This window comes from Lontra canadensis, unplaced genomic scaffold (genome assembly GCF_010015895.1).
Source record: "Lontra canadensis isolate GAN:19392208 unplaced genomic scaffold, GSC_riverotter_1.0 scaffold17, whole genome shotgun sequence".
In the NCBI taxonomy this organism is placed as follows: domain Eukaryota; kingdom Metazoa; phylum Chordata; class Mammalia; order Carnivora; family Mustelidae; genus Lontra; species Lontra canadensis.
This window is the reverse complement of record NW_022631011.1, coordinates 26,142,133-26,166,323: the sequence shown is the minus strand read 5'-3', so window position 1 is coordinate 26,166,323 and position 24,191 is coordinate 26,142,133. Positions and strand designations below refer to the sequence as shown.

Below are 24,191 nucleotides of genomic sequence, written 5' to 3'. Positions count from 1 at the left end.
ACAACTATAGAGAACAAACTGATGGTTACCAGAGGGATGGGGGCAAGAGGATGGGTTAACTGGTAAGTAAGGAGTGTACTTGTGGTGAGCACCAGGTGATGTACAGAACCTGAAACTAATATTACACTACATATTAAAACTGTAATTTAAATAAAAACTTAAAGAAGAAATGTGATTATGAAGCAGAATCATAAAGCCATTGTAAGCTCATGATGATCACAACTGGCCAAACATATTTTATTGAATTACCTATCTATTCTCCCCTTATTTAAAATGCCACCTTCCGTATAATATGTAGGTATATAGTATTTCACTTACCTTTAACAGAAAATTTAATTGCTTTTGATGGTAGTGGTCTTCCTGCATAAGTGTCTGCATTACTTTCATTCAATACAACTTGTAATTTCAATGTATAATTCCCCAACTTCTGAATATTTTCTGGACAAATTAAGAAGAAATTAAAAATCAAGTCAACATAATACTGATATAATTTTTAACTTTCAAAATAGTAACTCACCCATTTTTTTAAACCAGTAAGGCCATTTTCCTCCATGTTGACTAATATGTGAAATGATTTCTTTATTTCCATTTGAAGCTTAATAAAAGAAAAAAGAAATATTTATATCTTGAGAAACTGAATATATAACATGAATATGAAATGTCACACTGCCATCAGATATCTTTATTTGTTGTACATTTTTAGAAATTGTTTTGAAACTTCATCAAAGGATTTAAAGCTATCCTATGCACAAGTGAATTGCATAATGAAAATTATTCACTTGGTTCATTAAAATTCCTTTATTTCAATTCTTAAAAATGTTTCTATAAATAAGATTCATTGGTACAAAATATTAGAGATAATTTTCTTTTGATATTTAAAATAATTTTCCTTAAGAGTTTCTAAGACTAAATTATCAGCTTATTTATATAGAATTGCTAAGATCTAATGACCTATTGTTATGTGAAAGAAGGAATAAAAACACACATACATATAAAATATGCTACCTTTTTTGTAAGGAAGAGTAAGAAATAATATAAATATATATGTTCCTGCTCAGCATTATAGCAAGAAACACAGGAAAAATAAGCCAAAAACGAGTAAAATTACTACCCAAACAGGGAGAGAGTAAACAGAGTAGAGGAATGACATAACTTCTCTGAAGGTTTATTTCTGACTTTGAAATTATATAAATGACTTAAAAATTGAAAAAGCAGAATTAAAATACAGCAATTCATAAACAAAACCAAAACATACATCAAGTCGCTGACAGAACCACATTAAAAAAGGATTATTTCAAGTGACTTTGTTTTTTATAACTATTTCTTTTAAAGAGAGGAAGAGGGAATTCAAACAGACTCCGCAATGAGTGGGGAGCTGAACATGGGGCACAATCCCATGACCCCGAGATCACGACCTGAGCTGAAACCAAGAGTCAGATATTTAACCAACTGTGTCACCCAGGCACCCCTCAAGTGACTTTATTTTTTTATTATCAGTCAATAAATTTAGCACATCTGGATGATACAAGTCATGTTCATGGATTTTTTTTTTAAAGATTTTATTTATTTATTTGACAGAGAGAGAGATCACAAGCAGGCAGAGAGGCCGGCAGAGAGAAGAGGAAGCAGGCTCCCTGCTGAGCAGAGAGTCTGACACGGGCTTGATCCCAGGACCTGAGATCATGACCTGAGCCGAAGGCAGAGGCCCCAACCCACTGAACCACCCAGGCGCCCCATGTTTATGGATTATTAAGATGACAATAAATCCAACTGATCTACAGATGCAATATAATCCCTATCAAAACCCAATACCACTTTTTGCAGAAATAGGAAACTCAGTACTAAATGTACTTGGAATCTTAAGGGACACAAACAGTCAAAACAATTCTAAATAAGAAAAAGTTAGAGAACTCACATTTCCTTTCAAAGTTTACCAGAGCTATAGTAATCCAAATAGTGCGTTACTGGTATAAGAAGAGATATACAGAGCCTAGAAATAAACCCCTGAATGTATGGTCAAATGTTTTTTGACAAGAATGCCTAGACTATTCAATGGAGAAAGAACATGTTTCTGATCATTTGTGCTATGAAAACTGGATATCCACATGCAAAAGAAATTAATCTATATAAATTAAACTCAAAATGGATCAAAGAACTTAATGTAAGAGCTAAAATGATAAAACTAATCTTAGATTTAAAAAAAAAAAAAAAGCTTCCTAACACTGGATTTGGCAATGACTTCTTGGATAGAATACAAATGCAAAAACAGAAAAATCGGGGGCACCTGGGTGGCTCAGTTGGTTGAGTGTCTGACTCTTGGTTTCAGCTCAGGTGGTGATCTCGGGGTCATGAGATCCACCACTACATCAGACTATGCAGAGCCTGCTTGGGATTCTTTCCCTCTTCCTTTCCTCTCCCTCCCCTTCTGCCCCCCCCCCCCAATATGTTCTCTCAAATAAAATCTTAAAAAAAAATACACACACACACACAGAAAAATTGGACTACATCAGAATTACATTTTCTGCATCAAAAAACACCAATAGGTGAGAAGGCAGTCCACAGAATGAAAAGAAAGTATGTCCAAATTATATAGTATCTGATAAGGATTACCCAAGTATAAAGAACACCTACAACTCAATAAAAAACAATCCAATTAAAAAGTGAGCAAAGGATCTGAATAGACATTTTTCCAAAAAAGATATAGAGATGATCAATAAGCACATAAAAAGATGCTCAATTTCACTCATTATTAGTGGAATGCAAATCAAAACCACAAAATATCACTTCACACTGATTAGGATGCCTTTTACCAAAAAAACCCCAGAATACATGTTGGCAAGGATGTGAAGATAGTGATACACCTGTGCATTGCTGTCAGGGATGTAAAACAGTGCAGCCACTGTGAAAACCAGTTATGGCAGTTCCTCAAAAGGTTACACATTAGAATTACCATATGATCTAGCAACTCCACATCTGGGTATGTATCCAAAGGAATTGACATCAGGGACTCAAACAGATCTTTGCATACCAATATTCACAGTGGCATTATTCACAATACCTACTAAAATAAAAGCAACCCAAGTGTCCATCAATGAATAAATGGAAACAAAATATGGTACATACATACACTAGAATGTGATTTCATGTATTTTACTATGATACCTAAAATAGTCATATTCATAGAGACAGAAAGTAGAACAATGATTACCAGGAGATTGCGGGGAAGGAGTGATGGGGAGTTATTACTACTGAGTTTTAGTCTGGGATGATAAAAAAAGTTCTGGAGATGGGTAGTAGTTAATGGTTGCACAACAGTATAAATGTATTTAATGCCAATGAACTGTATATCTTACAATGGTTAAAATGATAAATTTATGTTATATATATTTTGACATAATAAAAAGTATTTTTGATTGGAAAAAAAACTATGAGGTGGGGGAGGCAGGAGAGTCAGAGTCACAGAGAGACTGGAGAATGCTACACTACTGACTTTGAAGATGGAGAAATGGGTCACAAGCCAAGAATATAGATTCTAGAATGTGGAAGAGGAAAGGCTGCCCTAAAGCCTCCAGAAAGAATACAATCTGGCTGACACTTTTTTTTTTTTAATTTAATTTTATTTATTTATTTGACAGAAAGAGAGAGAGAGAGCCCAAGAAGGGGGAGCGGGGGGCGGGGGGAATCGCAGGGCTCAATCCCAGCACCCTGGGATCATGACCTGAGTTAAAAACCGAATGACCAAGGTGCCCCCATCAATAATACTGCCACTCTGATTTTAGTCAATGAAACCCATCCTGGATGTATGATCTTCAGAGCTCTAATAAATATATGTTGTTCTAAGCTCCCCCTCAACCCATACACAAAGTTGGAGAAGTACAATGTAGAGGGTGACAGAGGCCAAAAATACAAGTATATCAATAAATTAAGTTAGCCAAACAGCCAAGGCTAAGACACCTAACAAATTTATACAAGGTATAAATGATCACTAGTTTTTAAATGTTGGAAATAAACATACAGTGAATAAAATATTGTGTCTTTAAAATTCATGGATGAGACACACAAGTATATAATGATAGAACAGATTATTAAACATAAGAAGTAAAAATACTTTTAGGTAGTCAAGACAAAAACAACGAAGAGGAAACAAACAAGACGATTCAAATTAGGGAAATACAAGATGAGCAACACCCAGTTCTCTTTCACCAGGCCTCTAATTTAAATCAAGTATTTCTAGCCTACAGGTTCAGAGCCATAGTTTTTTTTATTTATAGTATATTTTGTGGATTATCTAATCTGAATTCCTATCTAGTACAAATTCCTATAAAAATATACACCGTATCTTATTTTAGTCCACAGTTACCTACTTGGGAAAATTCAGACTAGAGTTAAACAAACAAACAAACAGAAAAATCATTAAAAAATTAGTCATAACACATTTGAAATTCTGAACTTAAATCTACTGTGTCTATCAGATTGCTAAATCAATGATTATATGAAGATATTAAAACCTGTATTACACATTTAAGAACAATAATAAAGATCCAAATTAGTTTGCATACTTACAATGTAATATAACTTTGAGCTCAACCAGGAGTTTCTTTGACCCTCCATGACTTGTTCCTGGAAGCTTTTGCATTGCTTCCCCTTTTTTATTCAGTATTTCAATTCTTAATGCACCTATCAGTCCAAAATTTAAAATAAGAATGTCTTAGTTACACCCCAAAAAAAAAGGATGAGCCTGCTAGGTCTGAATACTGCATTTTAATTTGTCACGGTCTTTTACAAATTAAATACATAAAGCACATCAAAAGCATTTTTTCCATATTAAGGGGGGGGGAAAACATACCAATGGGGGTTCCAGCAGGTCTAATCTCATTTGGCAATAATTCGTCTCCTTCAGGCCAAGTTACTGACAATCTATCAGGGAGCCTATTATGAAACAAGCACATTAATGTTTCATGAACTATGTTAATTATGGTCTTAATGAGATAAAGAGAAGTCACTGGAAACTTGAATATTTATTTCTGATATATTTTGAAAGGTTAAAGCTAAACTTCTATATGTTAATAATCTATAAATTTTTTCCTCCCTAACTATTACTGTGGCTCCTGAAACAGTAATACAAAATCTCTTGGTGTTAAGAGTCGGGAATTGTCAGGATTTGTCCATTTTTTGGTGGTTTTCTGCTCTTTTATAATACAAGTTACCCTTGGAAGAGAAGATAAACTTTTAAGAAGAGAAGAATTATTAGTGAGATTCACTAAGAATCCAAATGACTTCATCATTAGCTATACCTGAGGTACAAACAGGGGTGCCTGAGCGAGCACCTGCCTTCAGCTTGGGTCGTGATCCCGGGGTCCAGGAATCAGGCCCCGCATCAGGCTCCCTGCTCAGCAGGAAGCCTACCTCACCTTCTCCCACTTCCCCTGCTTGTGTTCCCTTTCTCGCTGTGTCTCTCTCTGTCAAATAAATAAATAAAACCCAAAAAATAAAAAAAAGAGCTACAAAGAGTTTTGTTTTTCTACTTTCCTTTACTTCTCTTGTACTAATCCCCCAACCAATCTTTACCAAACTTACCTAACTAATCTTTACCTCTCAACAGTTACTACAATTTTCTTCTAGTTGAGAGTCAAACCAAGTTGTTTTCTAACATACCAGATTCATAGTGCCTCTAACAGTAACACTTTAGATATAGAAAAGGGAGGAAATTTTATACAAAACAAATATAGGAATCTGTTTCACAACCAGAGCTCTCATTTTTTTTTAACAGCAAGAAGTTCATCACAATGTATAAATCTAAGACTACAAATTGTCCTATTATGTGTCCATAACAACATATTCAAGAACAGTTAAAAGCACTACAATTCATTTTCTAGTTTCTTGTTATTCTTATCCTGCATTTTGAAATGTGAATTACCTTGCCATTTCATCTTCTACATATTTTTTCACAGCTTTCTCAGCAACTGTCCTATCGAGCTTTGCAATTGGCACAGTTTTTATTTCATCATACAGTGCCTGAGGTTCCTGAAAAATAATTTACATCAACATTTCAAAAAAAAAGATTCAAATTCGGCTGCATAAAAACTTGTTTCTTTGGAAGAAACATATTATACCCTAATTCAGTATATATATCATAATAGCTATTATTACATTATACCACAGAGTATATTTCTATTTTTCATGTAACCTCCTTAGGCATAATTAAATATCATTCAAATATTAACAAGAACATGGGAGAAGGATAAAGCCCACTTTAGTTTTGGAGTTATTCACTCCTGGGAAAGAATTCTGGCTCCAATTTTTACTCCAACGTGGATGAAATGTTTTTACAAATTTACAAATGCTTTACAAAATCACTTGGACAACTAGAAATAACATACACATGTTTGTTAAATGTTGGGCATCCAGATATTAAGCTTTATAGATTATTTAAAACACCAAATAAGAAACATAAAAATTCATGCTAACAATACTTTATCCAACAGTAAAAACCAAATGCTAACAAAATATAAACTACAGTATTTTTATTTCAGCATTAAACAAAAGTAAGCAGTACCAAGAAACTTTCAACAAAAATTTTTTATTACTTGCTATCTTACCATTGCAATCTGAACCTCTCCTCCTGTGGCATATACTTCTCCATCATGATCACCATAGAGAAAAAATTTTACTATGCTTCCATAAAAGAGAGGAAGTGTCTTGATTGTCTTGACCTAATATTTAGTTATTAGAAAAAAGTCTTTTAGTCTTTACTAAAACAGGCTTAATATTAGTAACTATCTCACAGAACTGTTTCATCCAAGGGAAAAACTCGGTATGTATCAGAAAAATTACTGAAAAAAGCATCCTAATATTCTAATAAAGTTATATTTATTTATATTTACTTATGTAAGTTTTCCACTTACTCTTAACAAATCTCTGTAAAGACAGTGTCTTCTTCATACAAAAATGTCATAGCTTTCCATGTTTTCTAAAAGGTCCATAAATCCTTCAAAGTTAATTATGAAAGCTAATATCCTTCAAACCCTTCTCCCCACAAAATCTTGCTTTCAGACTATTGACAGTAATTACAAACTCTGACAAATTCTTTCTTTTAAATTAAGTGGCTTAAAGCTTGCCAATGGTATTTCCTTACTTGGCCTTAAGAATCTAAGAATAATTTTCATAGAAACTCCCGAGAAGCACTACCATAGTTCATACAAAAATCTACTTTCTCAGCTCATTTCTTAACTATTTCCTTCCACATACAACAGACTGCGGGACAATCCAACTTTACTACTGGCTGTTTTGCTGCACTTAACCTCTATCATTGTCTGTGCTCAGATTACGGTCTTTGAGAAAGCACCTTAACAACCATACAGAATTTGACAGAAGTGATCACTTCCTCTTCCTTGTAACTCTTCGCTTGACTTCAGGGATACCATATTCTCCTAGTTTCCTTGTATCTCATCAGTTTATCCATTCTATTTTCCTTTGCTGGCTCATCCTTTTCATTCTAACCACCCCCATATATTGGAAAAACCAGGCTCCAGTTACATACACTACCCCTCTGGTGATCACATCAAATTCCAAAGCTTTAAATATATGATGAGGACTTGAATTTACAGAGTAAATGGATGCCCTTTGACCTTTGTAATAATTGTACAAGCATCCAAGTCTCTACCTCTTTCAAGGTCCTTACAAATGCACTTCTTGTCCAAAGAATTTAATGATTTGCTCTTCTCCCAGGCCCATCCAAAGTCAGAAAATCCTCTCTTCTCCCTCCAAACTGCCAAAGCAATATTCATCTCTCTTTCCATAGCACTTATTCCCTTCTCATTTACTATTACTTATATTTAGGTTATGCCTGATTTTAGACTATCATATCCCCAAGGATGAAAGACCTCTCCTAGATCTCTTCATTCTCCGTAATACGGTCAACAAGCAGACTTACAAGTGGCACACTCAATAAAAATTTAGTAAGAAAATTCATTACTTCATATCACATAAAAAAATTAAGACTCGGCATTTGAGTAAAGTTTAGTGCAAGAAAAAAATAAAAACGTTGCTAATTGAGACTTTGGGGGAACAAACAGTTTTCTAAAAACTGCCATGCTAAATTATATAATTAAAATCAGTTTATGGGACGCCTGGGTGGCTCAGTGGGTTAAAGCCTCTGCTTTCGGCTCAGGTCATGATCCCAGGGTCCTGGGATCGAGCCCCGCATGGGGCTCTCTGCTCAGCAGGGAACCTGCTTTCCTTCCTCTCTCTCTGCCTGCTTCTCTGCCTACTTGTGATCTCTGTCTGTCAAATTAAAAAAAAAAAAAAAAAAGTTTGACCTTTTCATTCTTTTCTGGCTCCTGAGGAACCAAATACATGCATTATTTTGTTGTTAAATTCTAATACTAAATAATAATTTAGTTTTAAATTCTATTAAAAATTGAATCTAGAAATAAGTTAAACCTACCAGCTGTCCTGCTTTGTATATTTTTCCATCCCATTCTATTGCTGAGTATGTCGCCCAGGGGCCCTGCTTTTTAGAAGGAAGATCAGGACGTGTAATTACTCCTTTAAAAGATGTAAATTTTATTTGTTTGTCATACTTTTCATGACAGTCCTTCAGCCATAAAGCAAATTCTCTGTCAATTTTCATTCGCTGCTCCTGTAAAAAATTTATTTAATGTTCTATGAAATATAGCTACTAGTAAACAAATATAACTGCAAACACTGTCATTCATTCCTTTTTCCCTCCCACATACCCCACCCTCAGAAAACCTAAAAAAAATTAAAACATGTTCCTGGAGCTTTTTCCCATATAATTTTAGATTTCTAACAGAAGCATTGCTAAGAAAAAAAATTTTTGCTATCATCTTTGGAACCAAGGTCTCAATGGTTACTACCAATAACAAAGATTTCCTTCCCTTGTATAAATGCTAGAATAAACCAAAAATGATGAACACTGGCTGCCTAGGAGAAAGAGAACTAGCTGGCTGGCTATGGGAAAGTGATAAGCGGAAGGCTCCTTGCTGTGAACCATACACATTCTCAACAAAGTGATAAAAATCTCTTTCCATTTATCAAGCACGAATATACATATATATAGTAAGCATATACAGTATATCTATAGTATGAAAATATCATTGGGGGAATGACTAGGGAGAAAAAAGCTTAAAAAGCTCCTTATGAGGATCATAATGAAAAGAAAGTTGAGAAACACTACTGTACAAAACACATTTTTCCTTTTAGTTACATATTACATATACATATTGCCTATTCAGGAAAGTTAAAACATGAAATGAAAATGAAGTATTTTCTAATAATACATAAGAAAATGTGTTATTTCTTACTGTTCTTTGCTCTATTGGGAGATAAGAGATTTATACTTAAGCATTAGCTGTTTAATGCCTGTCTTTCAAAGAATTAGTAAGGAAGAAAATCTTCACACTACATGCTTTCATGGAAGATAATACATAAAGTTAAATTTATTTCTTCTTATATACCTTACTCTATTAATATACCATTTCCAAATAAAAATGGGACAAAATTAAAAATGATTTCACCTTAAATTTTTGTGACTTACAGTTGGAAAACCAGTATCTTAATCATTAAAAAAATTAAGCCTACCACATTTTCATACTGCACTTCAATATATAGCTCTTGTAGTAGATAATATTGTTCTCATATGCTCTCATCAAATTCACATGCTTCTGTAGCTTCTACTCACTGTCAAGGTCTTGATATTAAGATCTAAATAAAGATCTGTACATTTTATCCAAACACAGTCTAATCAGTTTGAAATTTTTGAGTAATGTCAACACATAAATGCTCATGAAAAAAATTTATATATCTTTCAATTTAATAAAAAGCATGTAAATTATCAGTACAAATCTATTACTTGTGACTTTCATTGTACCTAAAATAGAACATACGCAAAAATTCAAGATTGATATTTAAAATCATACCTGTCCATTTAAAATCCTTGTAAAAAGCGTGTTCTTATCTTTCAATTTTAGCTCAAGATCCATAAAAGTCAGTTTATTTGTGCTGACCTGGAATTTGTCATTAGTGAATAATGCACCAGATATTCTATTATAACATTCAATTGGTGAAAGCCCTCTCTTCTTTGGAGGAGTACACCAGTCAAAGCTTGAACAGAACAAAATATTAATATTATAATTGGTAAAAATTAGATTTATAAAACAATGTAATTTCAGCAAAAATCAAAACTTACTCTTCAACAGATGTATATGGTATTAGCCGTCCATTCCAAAAACATTCAAAAATAGGCCTTTTCCCTCTTGCTGCTTTCTCAAGTATGAAACAATCATCATCATCATCTTCATCTTTTAATTCTAAAGCAAAGGCATAAGTGGAGCAAACTGTTTATTGCTATGAAATTTATGCAATTTTTTACCACTAATTTCTTTAAGTGAAATATTAAAGTTGCTTCAGAAAAACTGTATCGAAAGCTCATAAGATCTCTCACATTGCTTGCTATCTATAAAACTTAATGACAGCTTTACTCTTAGTTTGCCCTCACACAGGCAGATTTCCAAAGTGGTTCCACATTACCAGTGGGTGTCTCTGATTTACGTCAATATATAGTTTCTTATATACTTATCAATCTGTGTTAGGGATACTACACTAGCTGCTGAGCCTGCAAGCTTTAAAATCTACTTATAGAGTAAAAGGATCACACATGCAGAGATTATACCCTATAGCAGAAGCCCTCTTCCCTACAAATATAGAAGCTTGAATCCTGTACTTCAAATAACAAGTTTCATAATTCTGTCAGAACTAGTATGTTCACATAACAATCACTGGGAAATCTACAGTGTCTCGTAGCAACAACTTTGCCTAGTATGAACAAATCAATCAATACGAAATTTTATTTTATTTTAAATACTAACTTCTCAAACATCAGATTCAGGTGATACACAGGTAGAATTATTATGTTAAAAAGCATCAAACAAACAAACAAAAAAAAAGCATCAAACACATAATTAGCACAACTGCCTATAACATTTTTATGTTTCTTACCAAAACATTTTCATATACTCAAATAAGGATCAAACACTATGATCCCGAAACAGTATCACCTTAGCTATTTTGGCATTAAGGCACCCACCCAAAATAAACTCTTCTTCCACCCTAAAAACATAAAGAAGTTCCTTTCTATCAAACCAAATCACTTTGCTTTTAGAGAACCCCTCTGGATCAATCAACCTATTGGTTCTTATTTTAAGATCTCATTTGAAGAACTTTATCTTTTTGTCTACAGCATACAAAAATTACAAATGTCAAATTAAAAAGGGCTCAGCAAAATCATGGGAGGTAGAGCCACTGAGTAATAACTTACCCAATAATACTGGGCACTATTCTAAGGATTTGCATTGGTGGTTTCTTACCTAACATTCACAACACCTCAACAAGGAAATAAACTACCTCCCATTTCACAGATCAAAATATGGTGATAAGGAGTAGTTTGTCAAAGTTTACACAACAGAAAGTGGCAAAGACGGGATTCAAATTAGGAAATCTGGTTCCAGAACACACAAGACTAAAAATACACTAAGCAAGTATTCTGAATGAGAAAGTTTTATATTATTAATCTCTGAATTCAATGCAATTTCAGTAATTCCACTAGGATTTTTCAAAGGGAATATAATTAGTAATTCCAAAATTTATCCAGAAGAGCAAAAGATTAAGAATTTTTTCAAAAAAGAATAGTGAGTTTCTTACCCTACAGCTATCAATACATGGTATAAAACTACAAGAGTATCATTACTCACGTATATAAACATAAAATACATTAATACCTTAAAGAATCCAGATCTGTGTACTTACAGGAACTTATTATTATTACGAAAATAATATTTCAAACCACTTAAAAAACAGTAACATTCAGTAACTGGTGCTAGGAAACCAAGTACTCACATGTAAAATATTAAGTCAAAGCCCTACCTCTTCGTATATGCAAAAAAGGAGATTATAAATGCATTAAAGATTTAAGCATAAAATGGTTAAAAAATAAAACTACAGGATCGTTTTATAACCTGAAGTGTAAGAAGGCTTTCCACAGCAAGACAAAATTAGAAAGCATAAAGAAAAAACTGGCATGATTATATAAAGTTCAAAGCTTCTTTATAAATATCCACAAAGATAATGGGAAGACAATGTGGGGAACATTTAAGGATTAATATGCAGTACATAGCTAAAAGTTCATTAAGAAATCCATGAGAAAAAAAGTATGTTCTTTAAAGCCAATGCTTTTTTTATTCATCTGGAAGTGAATACACACAAAAATCAAGAATCATAAAAATTATAAACACCTAAGATACACATAAGGAACAAAGTTTAATTTAATCTAGCCTTAACAGCCCAACTAATAATTGTTAAAAAATCCTAAATCACAACTTCACATTTTGTAGCTAAGATAACAAATTAACATACTTGACGGAAAGCATGGATCATCAGGGTAAGTTTCTCTATCATATAAGAAAGGGTGATATCGAATAATCCCTTCCACTACACCATCTCCTTCAACATGAGCCTTGAACTCAAAACTATCAGATGCTGTGTTTATATACAACGTCTGCATGTCATCTTCTATTTCCCTTAGGTTGACAATCTTAGGTGCCTTCCCCTTTTCAAACATAGAAATCTAAAATAAAAATAAAACAAAAATAATTAAATTCTATGGTGAATTCACTTTTGTTCTCAACTATGATCCAACAACAGAATAGGCAAAAACTTGTATTTATACAAGTAATCATGTAGCTTAATTATATATATATTTATATATGGGTTAAATAACCAGTAAGTAGCATCTCAATAAGGAATATAATATATTACTAAAAAAACAGAATGTAAGCAAAGAGCGAGCAAAGCAGAACTGATGAACAGATAATCAGGAGTACATTTTAAGTTTCATGCTTAGAGGTAGGAAGTGGGACAAGGATAATGTGAAATTCCTTCCAGTGTGTGGGAAAGGATATTGAGAACCCAATATTCAAATGTTCTGTGCTTCAAAATCTTATTTCATTGTTGTAAGACTTCTATGAACAAAGAGAAACACTTATACCCTCTTTTCTCCCTGCTTTGAGACATGCTGTTCAGCAACTACTCCTATCTCTACAGAAGACAGAGGAAAAAGAGAAATCAAACACTATAGTAAATAAAGGTTCAAAACAAAACCCAAACACATCTAGCAATGATCTCTTTACTTAAATATCAAATTGCCAAAGTACTTCCGAGAAATACAGGGAGAGAGAGGTGGTCTAATTGATTTTCCTAATCCAGAGTCACTTGGAACTGGAACAGATACTCATAATCTGTAATATTCTAAGAAAGATTTTTATCTTACTTCAATATCAATGTTGTTGAAAGGTCCAACTTCTTTTGATGTACGTTTTTCGTTTCCTTTTGGGCCATGAATATAGTAATGATAAATATGCCTAAAATACAGAAAAATAACTTTATACTTTTAATTCAATTTAATTCATAAAATTACAGTTCTTATAATAATCCACAAAAAAATATTTTATAACTACTATTTGGTAGGTGCTAAGCACTATACTAAGCATTTATTTCTAGGGTGGGGCATGCAGGGGGAAAAGTGGAGAAGGAGAGAGAATATTTCAAACAGACGGAGAACAGGACATGGGGCTTGATCTCATAACCCTGAGATCATGACCTGAGTGGAAATCAAGAGACAGATGCTTAACTTAGTGAGCCATCCAGGCACCCACTATACTAAGCATTCTTTTTTTTTTTTTTTATACTAAGCATTCTTAAATACAGTATCCTATTTAATGGTAAAAACAATCCTAAGATGGAGGTATTATTACACCTCATTTTATGGATACAGAAATTGGGATGCAAGGGGTTTATATACTTTACCTAAGGTTACAGAACTAGAATTTAAAAGGTGGACTACAATCCAGGCCTTTCCAACGTAAAAGCCCACAAAGTGTATACCTTCCAAAAGTATAGTTTACCAAAAGAATGAAAACCAGAAGGCAAGAGACTGTAATATAATTTACTTATCAGGAATTCTAGAAAGGATTTAAATATCAGGGAGTACGCAGGATTAGGTATCTTTAAATTATCTTCTCAATATGAGTATCATTCTGTAACTCTCTTCCCTCCTTTCCTATAGCATCAAGACAATCTCACTCCAACATTCCCACCAAAATTGGTGATTTTTGAAGGGATAATGTTGAGTTTATTAGCTTTAATAAACTCAACATTATCCCTTCAAAAATCACTAACTCAGAATGTTTTAAAAGATATTTTGGTGAGATTATTCATAGCTAAAACATATTACATCTATCATTACTCTTCAAACAGGAATTTGCAATATTCCTTTGTACGAATTTTAATTTAAAAAATTATCCTAGCTACTCTTTAAAACACTGAGATAAAAGGAAATCAGTGGAAACCTTCAGGTCTTTCTTCATGCACCTCAAAAGTGTTAACATCAGGGGCACCTGGGTGGCTCAGTGGGTTAAAGCCTCTGCCTTCGGCTCAGGTCATGATCCCAGGGTCCTGGGATCGAGTCCCGCAACGGGCTCTCTGCTCAGCGGGGAGCCTGCTTCTCTCTCTCTCTCTCTCTGCCTGCCTCTCTGTCAAATAAATAAATAAAATCTTAAAAAAAAAAAAAAAGACATTCCAATGGGGGAAGGCAGAAAAAAAAATGAAAATACATGGTATGGAAGATTATGATAGGTGCTATAAAGACGACACACAAAAGGGGAATATGAACGTGATGGTGCTGAATTTGATACATTCTGAAGTTTATTTATTTTTTAAAAGATGTTATTTATTTGACAAAGAGAGAGAGAGAGATCACTAAAGTTTAAATTTTATCATAGGTCTTATAAGCCTGCCCCTCAAATGATTATCAATATGTTACAGGTAATCAATAAATACTTACAGAACAGAGAACTGTTTTTAAAAAAAATTTTCTTTAATTTAATTTATTTATTTGACAGAGAGAGATAGATCACAAGTAGTCAGAGAGGCAGGCAGAGAGAGAGGAGGAAGCAGGCTCTCCGCTGAGCAGAGAGCCCAATGTGGGCCTCGATCCCAGGACCCTGAGACCATGACCTGAGCTGAAAGGCAGAGGCCTAACCCACTGAGCCACGCAGGCGCCCCAGAGAACTGTTTTAATGCCATCATTAGAGTACTGGTTACTGCAAGGAAGGGAAGGAAATGAGATAGAAGCAGAGCACACAGCCAAGAAGTTTCAATGTATCTCTAATATTTTGTCTTAAAAAGAATACATAGCAACATGTCCTGAATCAAGTACTTACGCTAACTGTCTTGTCCAAAGAAGGAAATAATTTTTCAAGTACTGTATGTGTTCTGGTTGTACTCCTGTGATAACCACAGCAGTAAAGCTATCTTTTTCCTTCTCCTCTAAGATAAGATGATGTAGAAATCTTTCATCATCATTTGTAATGTGAACAGAATCAGATGGCTAGGAGAGTGAATATAAATATAACAGATTAAATACACTTAATGTAATATACAAATAACATTTACATTAATTTTTAATATGATTCACTTAGTTTCATAAATGGGCTTCAAAAAACTTTTGAAGGAAAATAGCCCAAGACAAATCAGCTGAGTATGTAACAATGCTGTGAGAACAGGATATTTTGACACAGACTGCTAAACTGGCATACATACAGGAGCACCCTATACCACAATGCTGATTAAATCAATTTTAGACGCATAAAAGGTAAAAATGTATTTGTGTGTGTGTGTATACGGAGTTTATAAATGCTGAAAAAAATGGAAGATACTTACTTACCCTAGGATGGAATGAGTCCTTACTTGGGATACCTAACTCTTAACTTGGTAGGGACAAATAAATGCCCAGCCCTCCATGCTCAAGAAAACTGGGATGTAGGCTGAAACCAGCTGGCTTAGCCCAAAGCCACTGTGTTTAAAAGGGAATAAAATAATCCTTTACTCTAGTCCACTTTCAGAGACTATAGCTTGCTTAGAAGGGAAGTGGGGAGGGGAAAGAGTAAGGAGTGTTTGTGGATAAGAATTATGAATGTCTTGATTTTTACTCTAAGACTTTATGTGTTAAAATTACATGCATATATACATATTATGTATGTTGCTATACATAAAGCTTTTAAGGATACACACTGAACTATTATATCTAGGAAGCTGGCTGATTTTTTAAAAATAAGCATATATTACCACTTCCTAAAAATAAAAACCCTCCAAAAACCATTCCAATGCATCCCTATACACTAATATTACAGCTACAACATATAGTATACAAGTACTATTTTATACACTTTGAGAGCTAGTGGATTAGTTTGAGTTTACTAGTGATGCAGGTTCATTACCAAATATTTATCGAACACTTCCAAGTTCTATGACTCAACATGGACACAAGGAAGATAAGAATTAAATAAGACTAGTGCCCTCCCTCCCTACAAAAATTCTGAGAGATGAAAAACAAATGATTACAAAACAATGTGCCGTTATAAAGATATGAACCAAGAGCTACAGAGTTAAAAAGAGGGTAACGTTTACCCAGAACATGAATAGAACATTCTAGACCAATGAGAACATGAAGGATTTGAGAGTATAAGGCAAACAAGGTAGTTTAAAGTATATGATAAATACATGATGAAAGAGGAGACTGGAAAGGCTGAATCAAGCACTGACAATGGATGGAAGAGAGGGCAGATAAAAAACTATGTTAAAAGACAGAACAGAATGGTGAATGATTAACAGGATTATAATTACTAACTACCTGGTCAGGGGATGCTGTTAATTGCAAAGAGTAGTTGTGGGAAAAGCGAGGAAGAAAGAGGAACAGAAAAGGTTGGTAGATAATATTTTATTTCAGATGTACCAAAAGTGAGATATTCATGGAACATCTAGAGAAAAGCATCTAACTGAAATGGGAAATTAGTATCCCAGACATGATTAGTTGGTATTCAGCACCCATTCATCCCACCTTTTATAGTCCCTTCCTGGAATACAGAGACTGGAAAGCCAAAAGTCTACTTTTCAGACTCCCTTACATTTTAAGTTGTGGATGCACATTAGGTTTTGCCAATTAGATGTAGTAGCCAAAAATTTAGAAGAGGAAAATGAGACAAAGGCCATTTCCTGATATTTCTTTAATGTTTTCTGTTATCACACAAGGTACTGAACAACTGATATCCAGGTTCCAGCTTCAAGCGTTAGCACTGATAAAGCACCGATTATAGCCAAAAGTTGTTTAGGTGTTAGAAGAACTGTACCGGCAAGCCCTTTCCAACTCCTGGATCACAGATAAGGCAGGATGTTTCTAAATTCCTGATCCACTGGTGGTCCTCCAGCTACACGACTGTAGCAGATGTTGCAGCATCCCTTGAAGGTCAATTCAGAGTGTCCCAGTATCCTTCTACGAGGCTGAGCCTTCCTAGCCCTTCAAATAATTATGCAAGTATCTAATTCCCTTTATTAAATCCTTTTCTGTTTGAAGTGTCTAGAATGATTTTTCCTTGATGGAGTCCAGCCTGATTCAGTGACTCAATCTTAAAAGTCTTGACAAGAAATACAGATCAGAGAACTGCTGGCGTTAAGTAGCATGTATATTGTCCCTAGAAAAAGCGAGACTCCTGGTTGTAAATCAAGAGCCACCAACTCTATACACAAGACTGTTTATGAGAGCTGGGGAAGCCAAAAAGTAGGCTGGAAAAGACTGGTCAGGGAAAAAAAAAAAAGGACCAGGGGCTTACTAGTACCCATGAGATGTTTGTTGGCACAAATTAAGCACAAATTACAGGAAAAAATGGCAGAAATGATGACCCAAGAGATATTAGTTCTACCCAAGGTGTATCACACCTGTACAGTTTTGAAAATCACTTAAATTATTTCCTATTTTTCACCTGTTTTGACATGGCAAATATTTCCACAAATATACCTTACAGGTCTTCGTGGCGGTAACATAAGATGACAAAGATGGAATACAATTTGTAAATATAATAAGATGTGTAAATTGTAATAAATGCAACAAATTTAAAAAGGAAAACAGCGGGATGAGCAAAATGAAGAACTTTCCTGGACAGAGGAGAATGTTAAGTTATATAGAAAAAAGTGGCTTATAAATATAAGAAAGGAATTCAGTCCATTTAATAAAGAAAAAGTATTATTTTCACCTGTCAAATTGCCAGCATTTTGCTACTCCCCTCCACTCCTCTTTTTAAAAACAAGGAAATTATCAGATAGGCATTTCCACATACTATTTTAAGGAGTGTATCTGATTTGGGTTTAACTTTTTAGAAAAGCAATTTATAATCTACACCATGAACATTTAAGAAGTTCAAATTCACTGTCACACTATTAAAATTATAATCTGTATGAAGAAAAAACTTATTTGGACAAAATGTTATGCAAAGACATTCATGGCAGTGTCCTTATTTATAATTATAATGGAATCCTTTAAGTTAAATGCTTAACAGAATAAATTACAATACAGACAAAATACTATGAACCTAGGAAAAGTGTGTGTGTATAAAAATATTTCATAAAATGGAGAAATACCCAAAATGTTAAAGAAATGTGGACTCAAAAAGGTAAATATATTTTTTAAAAGTAAGTATATGAAAGAGATTAAGAGTACACTTTTCTTCCCTAAACCCAACTCAAGATGCCAATAAGGAGGTTTTATTTTAATTTCAGTGTTACAGTGTTACATTAGTTTCCGGTAAATACGCTTATCTCAATGAGCACTCAGTAATATATGGAATTGTTTAGTCACTATATTGTACACCTGAAACTAATATATAACATTGTATGTTAACACTGGATTTAAAATTTAAAAAACAACAACAACAACAACAAAAAACAAAACAAAAAAACCCTGTGAGCATATAAGTTAGACGAGAAATTCAACTAGAAATTTCTTCCCAGAATTTGAGACAATTTTTAAGTTTCCTATACATTTTTTACAACTTGTTTTACAATCAGAAAAGAATTTAAGAAGCTCAAAATTACTTTAAAATAAAGATTTTAGGGGCATCAAGCTGTCTCAGTGGGCACAGCACATGACTCTTAGTCTCCATGTCATGAGTTCAAGCCCCACATTGGTCATAAAGCCCACTTAAGAATAATAATTTTAAAAAAATAATTTTTTAAAAACATTAAAAAAAATCTAAACTGTTTCAAGTGGAGAAAAGTTGAATCATACAATAAATACTATATACTCACTACCACGATACAAATTTGTTAACATTATGCTCACTAAAACTAGAATCTAAATACAAATATCTAACAGAAATAATTAACTCATTTATTTCTCTGGAGCTCCAATTTCCTAAAAGCCTATCATCCTGTAACTGTTTTCTACTGTAACTTGAAACTGTTAGACCAAAAAAGATTTAAAAATTCAATCTCAATATAAGGAAAAAAATTTACAATCTTATGAGCAATTTCTGGGAACCTAGCTTTACGAGACAAGTTGTTGCCTGAAGACTTCCAGCCTGAAAAAGCATGTAAGTAGTCACTTTTTGCTATTCACATGATTAAAGGAAAAAAATGAAAAAATAACACAATTTGAAAATGTCATACCTTCAAGTTTTTAAAGCAAGGGTTTAAGTATCTTGGATAGAAATTGAAAGAAAAATTGTCTCTATCATCTGTCCATCAGTAACAACTTTATAATGAGTTACAATGTATCATACCTTTCTGTTTCTAATATATCCACTATATATTGCCTCTTTATTTTTCTCCTTCTTCTCAAAATCTTCTTTAGAAAGCACAAGTTCATGAACATCTTGGGAATCTGCAGGTTTGCTTATCATCTGTTAAATATTAATAAGAGTACTTTAAAAATTCCTAAAAGTTGAACTGTTTAACACACTGAGAATCAACCTCAAAATATTTTTAGTCAACTTTCATTTATAAGAAACCTTTTTACTTACTCTGGCTGATTGTCCAACAAAGAAAACAGCCTGCTTGCCCCCAACACCAAAATAGGAAATATCACTATTTAAACTGCGTGGCACTGGTACTGGACGAACATATCCTGAATGATCACTAAAAATAAAACATTAATGCAGTGATTTTAAACAGGTTACTTAGGTACCAAAGGAAATTGTTATAGAACTTTTATTAAGTGTTAATAAAATTATCCCCAAGCTAGACAATACCCTTATTCAAGGTAAAGGAATCAGAACCCAAAGTCAAGATACCACCTAATCCAGCAGTTCTCAAAATATAGTCCCCAGACCACCTGTTATCAGCATCACAAAAAAACTAAAAAAATGCACATTCTTGGACCTACCCTATTAAATCATAAACTCTTTCAGCAAACAAGACTAAATAAATGCCTATATCCTTATCTATCCTACTGTCCCTACAACTGTCCCTTCAAAATTGTTTACTGCTTCAAAACTTATAAAAATATTCTCTGAAGAATATAGGAATTATAGCAAAGACATTCTTACTTCCATGTATCATGACAAAAGAACCTCTTATGGAACCATTAACACCACTCTGGAGAGTAGGCATCCGTGGTCTCTCAAAATACAGGCTAGGTGTCCATTCCCAATATCAGATATAAACAGAATTGGGGGTGAGGCCAGAACCCCTATTACACTCAATGGAAAAGCTAAACACTACATGTGGCATAGCTGGAAGAATTAGAAAATACAAAGATACATTGAAAGCATGTTCCCATAAGAAATTTAAAAAGAAAAGGAACAGAAAATCTCAAAGTGGGTATAAAAGACATGAAGGACTAAAGGAAAATATCTCACACAAGTGTAGTACTGGAAAGAAGAGAAAAATGGAAAAACTACAAATATTGGTTGACAGAGCTGGGGAATGCAGGAAATAGGGAGAGGTTGTAAAAGAATGCAAACTCTCAGTCATAAGATGAGTAAGGTCTGAAGATCTAGTCACTAACACTCTATTGTATAACTAAAATCTGCTAAGAGAATAAAACTTTAAAATGCTCTCACAAAAAAAAAAAAAAAAAAAAAAAAAAAAAAGGTAAATATGTGAGGTAATGAAAGTGTCAATTAACTAGAGGGAAGGAATCCTGTTTAAAAGAAAACCAGCAGCGCCTGAGTGGCTCAGTGGGTTAAGCCTCTGCCTTCGGCTCAGGTCATGATCTCAGGATGCTGGGATAGAGCCCTGCATTGGGCTCTCTGCTAGGCGGGGAGCCTGCTTCTCACCCCTCCCTGCCTGCCTCTCTGCCTTCTTGTGATTTCTCTCTGTCAAATAAATAAAATCTTAAAAAAAAAAAAAAAAAAGAAAACCAGAATACAGTTCAATATTTAATATATATCAATGTAAAAGGTGTAAGAACAAAAGATCAAGACAGTGAATGACATGGATATTACTGCTGTGATGTACTAATACTGTATGTGAAGTGGATGTGAAATGGCGTATTACTTGAAATAGACTATCACAAATTAAAGATATATATTTTTAATCCTAAAATTATAGTAAAACAAGAGTAACAACCAGTAATCCAACAAAGGAAAGAAATAAAATAGAATTACATACACGAAACACTCAATTTTAAATAAGTCAGGAAAAAAAAAATAAGAACAAACATAACAATAATTGCAGTGAATGTAATTGGTCTAAATCCCCAATTAAGCAGAGATTCTGAAACTTTAAGACACAAACTATATGTTGCCTACTATAAAGTGACAATGGGTTAAAAAGTTGGAAAAAGACTGCATCTTAACACTAATGTAAAGAAAGCTGGAGTTGCTATATTAACATCAAACAAAGTAGATAAAAGATTATCACCAGGATATGAAGAACATGAAAATAAATAGATGGGTAAATTAAATAGATCACCCTTCTCCTCTTGAGCTTTTAAAATTATAGTAGATTGCTGAAATCAAAATAACACTATTTGATACGGTTCTCAATGTACATAGAGATAATACTTAAGAAAAATTACAGGGCACCTGGGTGGCTCAGTCAGGTTAAGCATCTGCCTTTGGCTCAGGTCATGATCCCAGTGCCCTGGGATCAAGCCCCACATCAGGCTTCTTGCTCAGCCAGGGGTCTGCTTCTCCCTCTCCCTCTGCCCTATCTGTCAACACCCACCACCACGCCCCCACTCATTCTCTCTCTCTAATAAATGAATAAAATCTTTAAAAAAAAAAAAAAGAAAGAAAGAAAACTAAATTATAAATGGGAGAGAGTTAAGGAACCTAAATAATTTGGGACTATTTCACTTTCAAGTCACTTTAGGTGGTAAAATACCTTACTAGTACAATGTAATGTTTTGTATATATACAGTATTACCTACAGTGATTGCTAAAAAACAAAAACAACAAAAAAATACTCAAAATCACTTTATAAAGAAAATAGTAAAATATGGAATAGTAAAATATGTTCAAGTAATCCATAAAAAGGTCAGAAAAGAAAAATAAAAAATAAAGGAAACAAGTTATAACGTTACACACTTAAGTTCTAATACATATACCAGTAGTTAAGTAAATGTAATGATGCAAATACACTAAATAAAATTGGCAGAGTGATCCATTAAAAAAAGTTACAAGAAACTCATTTCAAATATAATGATACAAGTAGGTTTAAAGAGAATGGATGAGAAAAGACATACCAGGTAAACAGGAGTGAAAGAATAGCTGACGAACAGCACATAAAATACTCTTCAGAGCAAGAAAATTACCAGGGACAGAAGAGTATTACATAATGATAAAAGGATGCACTTACAAAGACTGCATAACAATTCTGTGTATACACAAAATAACACAAGTTCAAAATACAAAAAGCAAAAATTCAGAGAACTGAAAAAAGAAATAAATACACTTGCAAATAAGGGGCGGGGGTACTTCAATAAACCTATCTTAGTCATGACCACACAGAAAACCAACAAGGACATAGAAGAACTAAATAATATCATCAACCAACGGGATCAAACTGACATTTACAGAATACTCCTCCCAACAACAGCAGAATACATATTCTTTTCAAGAACACATAGAAAATTCCCCAAAACAGATTGTATCCTGGAGCACAAAACAAATCTTGACAAATTTAAAAGAGTATATATAGAGTATGTTCTCTGACCATAATAAAAATCAAACTAGACATCAACATAAAGACAAGAGGAAATATGTTAAGAACACTTGGAAACTGAATAACACCTTCCTAAAACAATCTATGGATCAAAGAACAAGTTGCAAAGGAAATAAAAAATACAGCAAACTGTAGGCATATGAATATATAGCATTATCAAAACTTAGGCTATTGTGAAAGTAGTTCTTAAAAGAAAATTTATAGGGGTGCCAGGGTGGCTCAGTGGGTTAAGTGTCTGACTCTTGATTTGGGCTCCAGTCATATCTCAGGGTTGTGAGATCAAGCCCTGTGCCAGGTTCCACAAGTGGTCATGGAGCTTGCTTAAAAGTCAGTCTCTCTCTCCCTCTGCCTCTCCCCTACCTCCCTCTCTAAAAAAATAAGGAAAAGGAAAAGAAAAGGAAAAAGAAAAAGAAAATTTATAGAGCAAAATATTCATCTTAGATTATTGATTTGAGACTTATCTAAGATTCCACAAGAATCTTGGGGCACCTCGGTGGCTCAGTGGGTTAAAGCCTCTGCCTTCGGCTCAGGTCACAATCCCAGGGTCCTGGGATCGAGCCCCGCGTCGAACTCTCTGCTTTGCGGGGAGCCTGCTTCCCCCCTCTCTCTGCCTGCCTCTCTGCCTACTTGATATCTCTCTGTCAAATAAATAAAAATCTTTAAAAAAAAGATTCCACAAGAATCTTTTCTACAAAAAAATCAAAATATTTACTAAAGGACGTAAATAAAGAGCAGAAATCAAAGAATTTGAAAAGAAAAAAAGAATTTGCAATCAGAAAAAAAAAATTATCAAACATTGTTTCTTTGAAATGTTACCAATTACTATACACTAATAAACTTGAAAATTTAATGAAATGGACTAACTCCAAGTACAATATAACTTACAAAACTAAGTCAATAATATTATAACCCTACTAACAAAATCAAAGTAATAGTTAAAAAGTCCTTCTGCAAGAAGCTTAACATACCCAAATGGCTTCCAAAGTGAGTTTTAAAACTCAAACTTAAAACAAAAACAAAACAAAACTCAAACTTTCATAAGTGAAGTATGAATAAATAAATATAATCTCTTTAGAAAACAATTTGCTGGGGCACCTGGTAGCTCAGTCAGTAAAGCA

The 24,191-nt window shown here is 33.7% G+C and overlaps 1 protein-coding gene across 5 annotated transcripts in view; it reads right to left on the bottom strand.

The window, feature by feature from the left end:
- SMCHD1 (structural maintenance of chromosomes flexible hinge domain containing 1) overlaps window positions 1-24,191 on the bottom strand; it is a 142,049-nt gene that overhangs the window by 87,510 nt on the left and 30,348 nt on the right. For 3 of the 5 annotated variants that reach the window (XR_004382925.1, XM_032859820.1, XM_032859822.1), the window contains 14 exons: window positions 19,926-20,040; window positions 19,686-19,805; window positions 15,297-15,463; window positions 13,346-13,436; window positions 12,433-12,643; window positions 10,211-10,331; window positions 9,942-10,125; window positions 8,447-8,641; window positions 6,600-6,713; window positions 5,918-6,024; window positions 4,847-4,929; window positions 4,564-4,677; window positions 518-595; window positions 319-438 (listed from right to left, as the gene is read on the bottom strand). Coding sequence is in view for 4 of the 5 variants with exons in the window: in XM_032859820.1 (XP_032715711.1) it covers window positions 319-438; window positions 518-595; window positions 4,564-4,677; window positions 4,847-4,929; window positions 5,918-6,024; window positions 6,600-6,713; window positions 8,447-8,641; window positions 9,942-10,125; window positions 10,211-10,331; window positions 12,433-12,643; window positions 13,346-13,436; window positions 15,297-15,463; window positions 19,686-19,805; window positions 19,926-20,040 (1,820 nt within the window). In the remaining variant the exon portion in view is untranslated. The remainder of the gene's footprint in view (window positions 1-318; window positions 439-517; window positions 596-4,563; window positions 4,678-4,846; window positions 4,930-5,917; window positions 6,025-6,599; window positions 6,714-8,446; window positions 8,642-9,941; window positions 10,126-10,210; window positions 10,332-12,432; window positions 12,644-13,345; window positions 13,437-15,296; window positions 15,464-19,685; window positions 19,806-19,925; window positions 20,041-24,191) is intronic. The other 2 variants (XM_032859823.1, XM_032859821.1) reach the window with 2 other exon arrangements.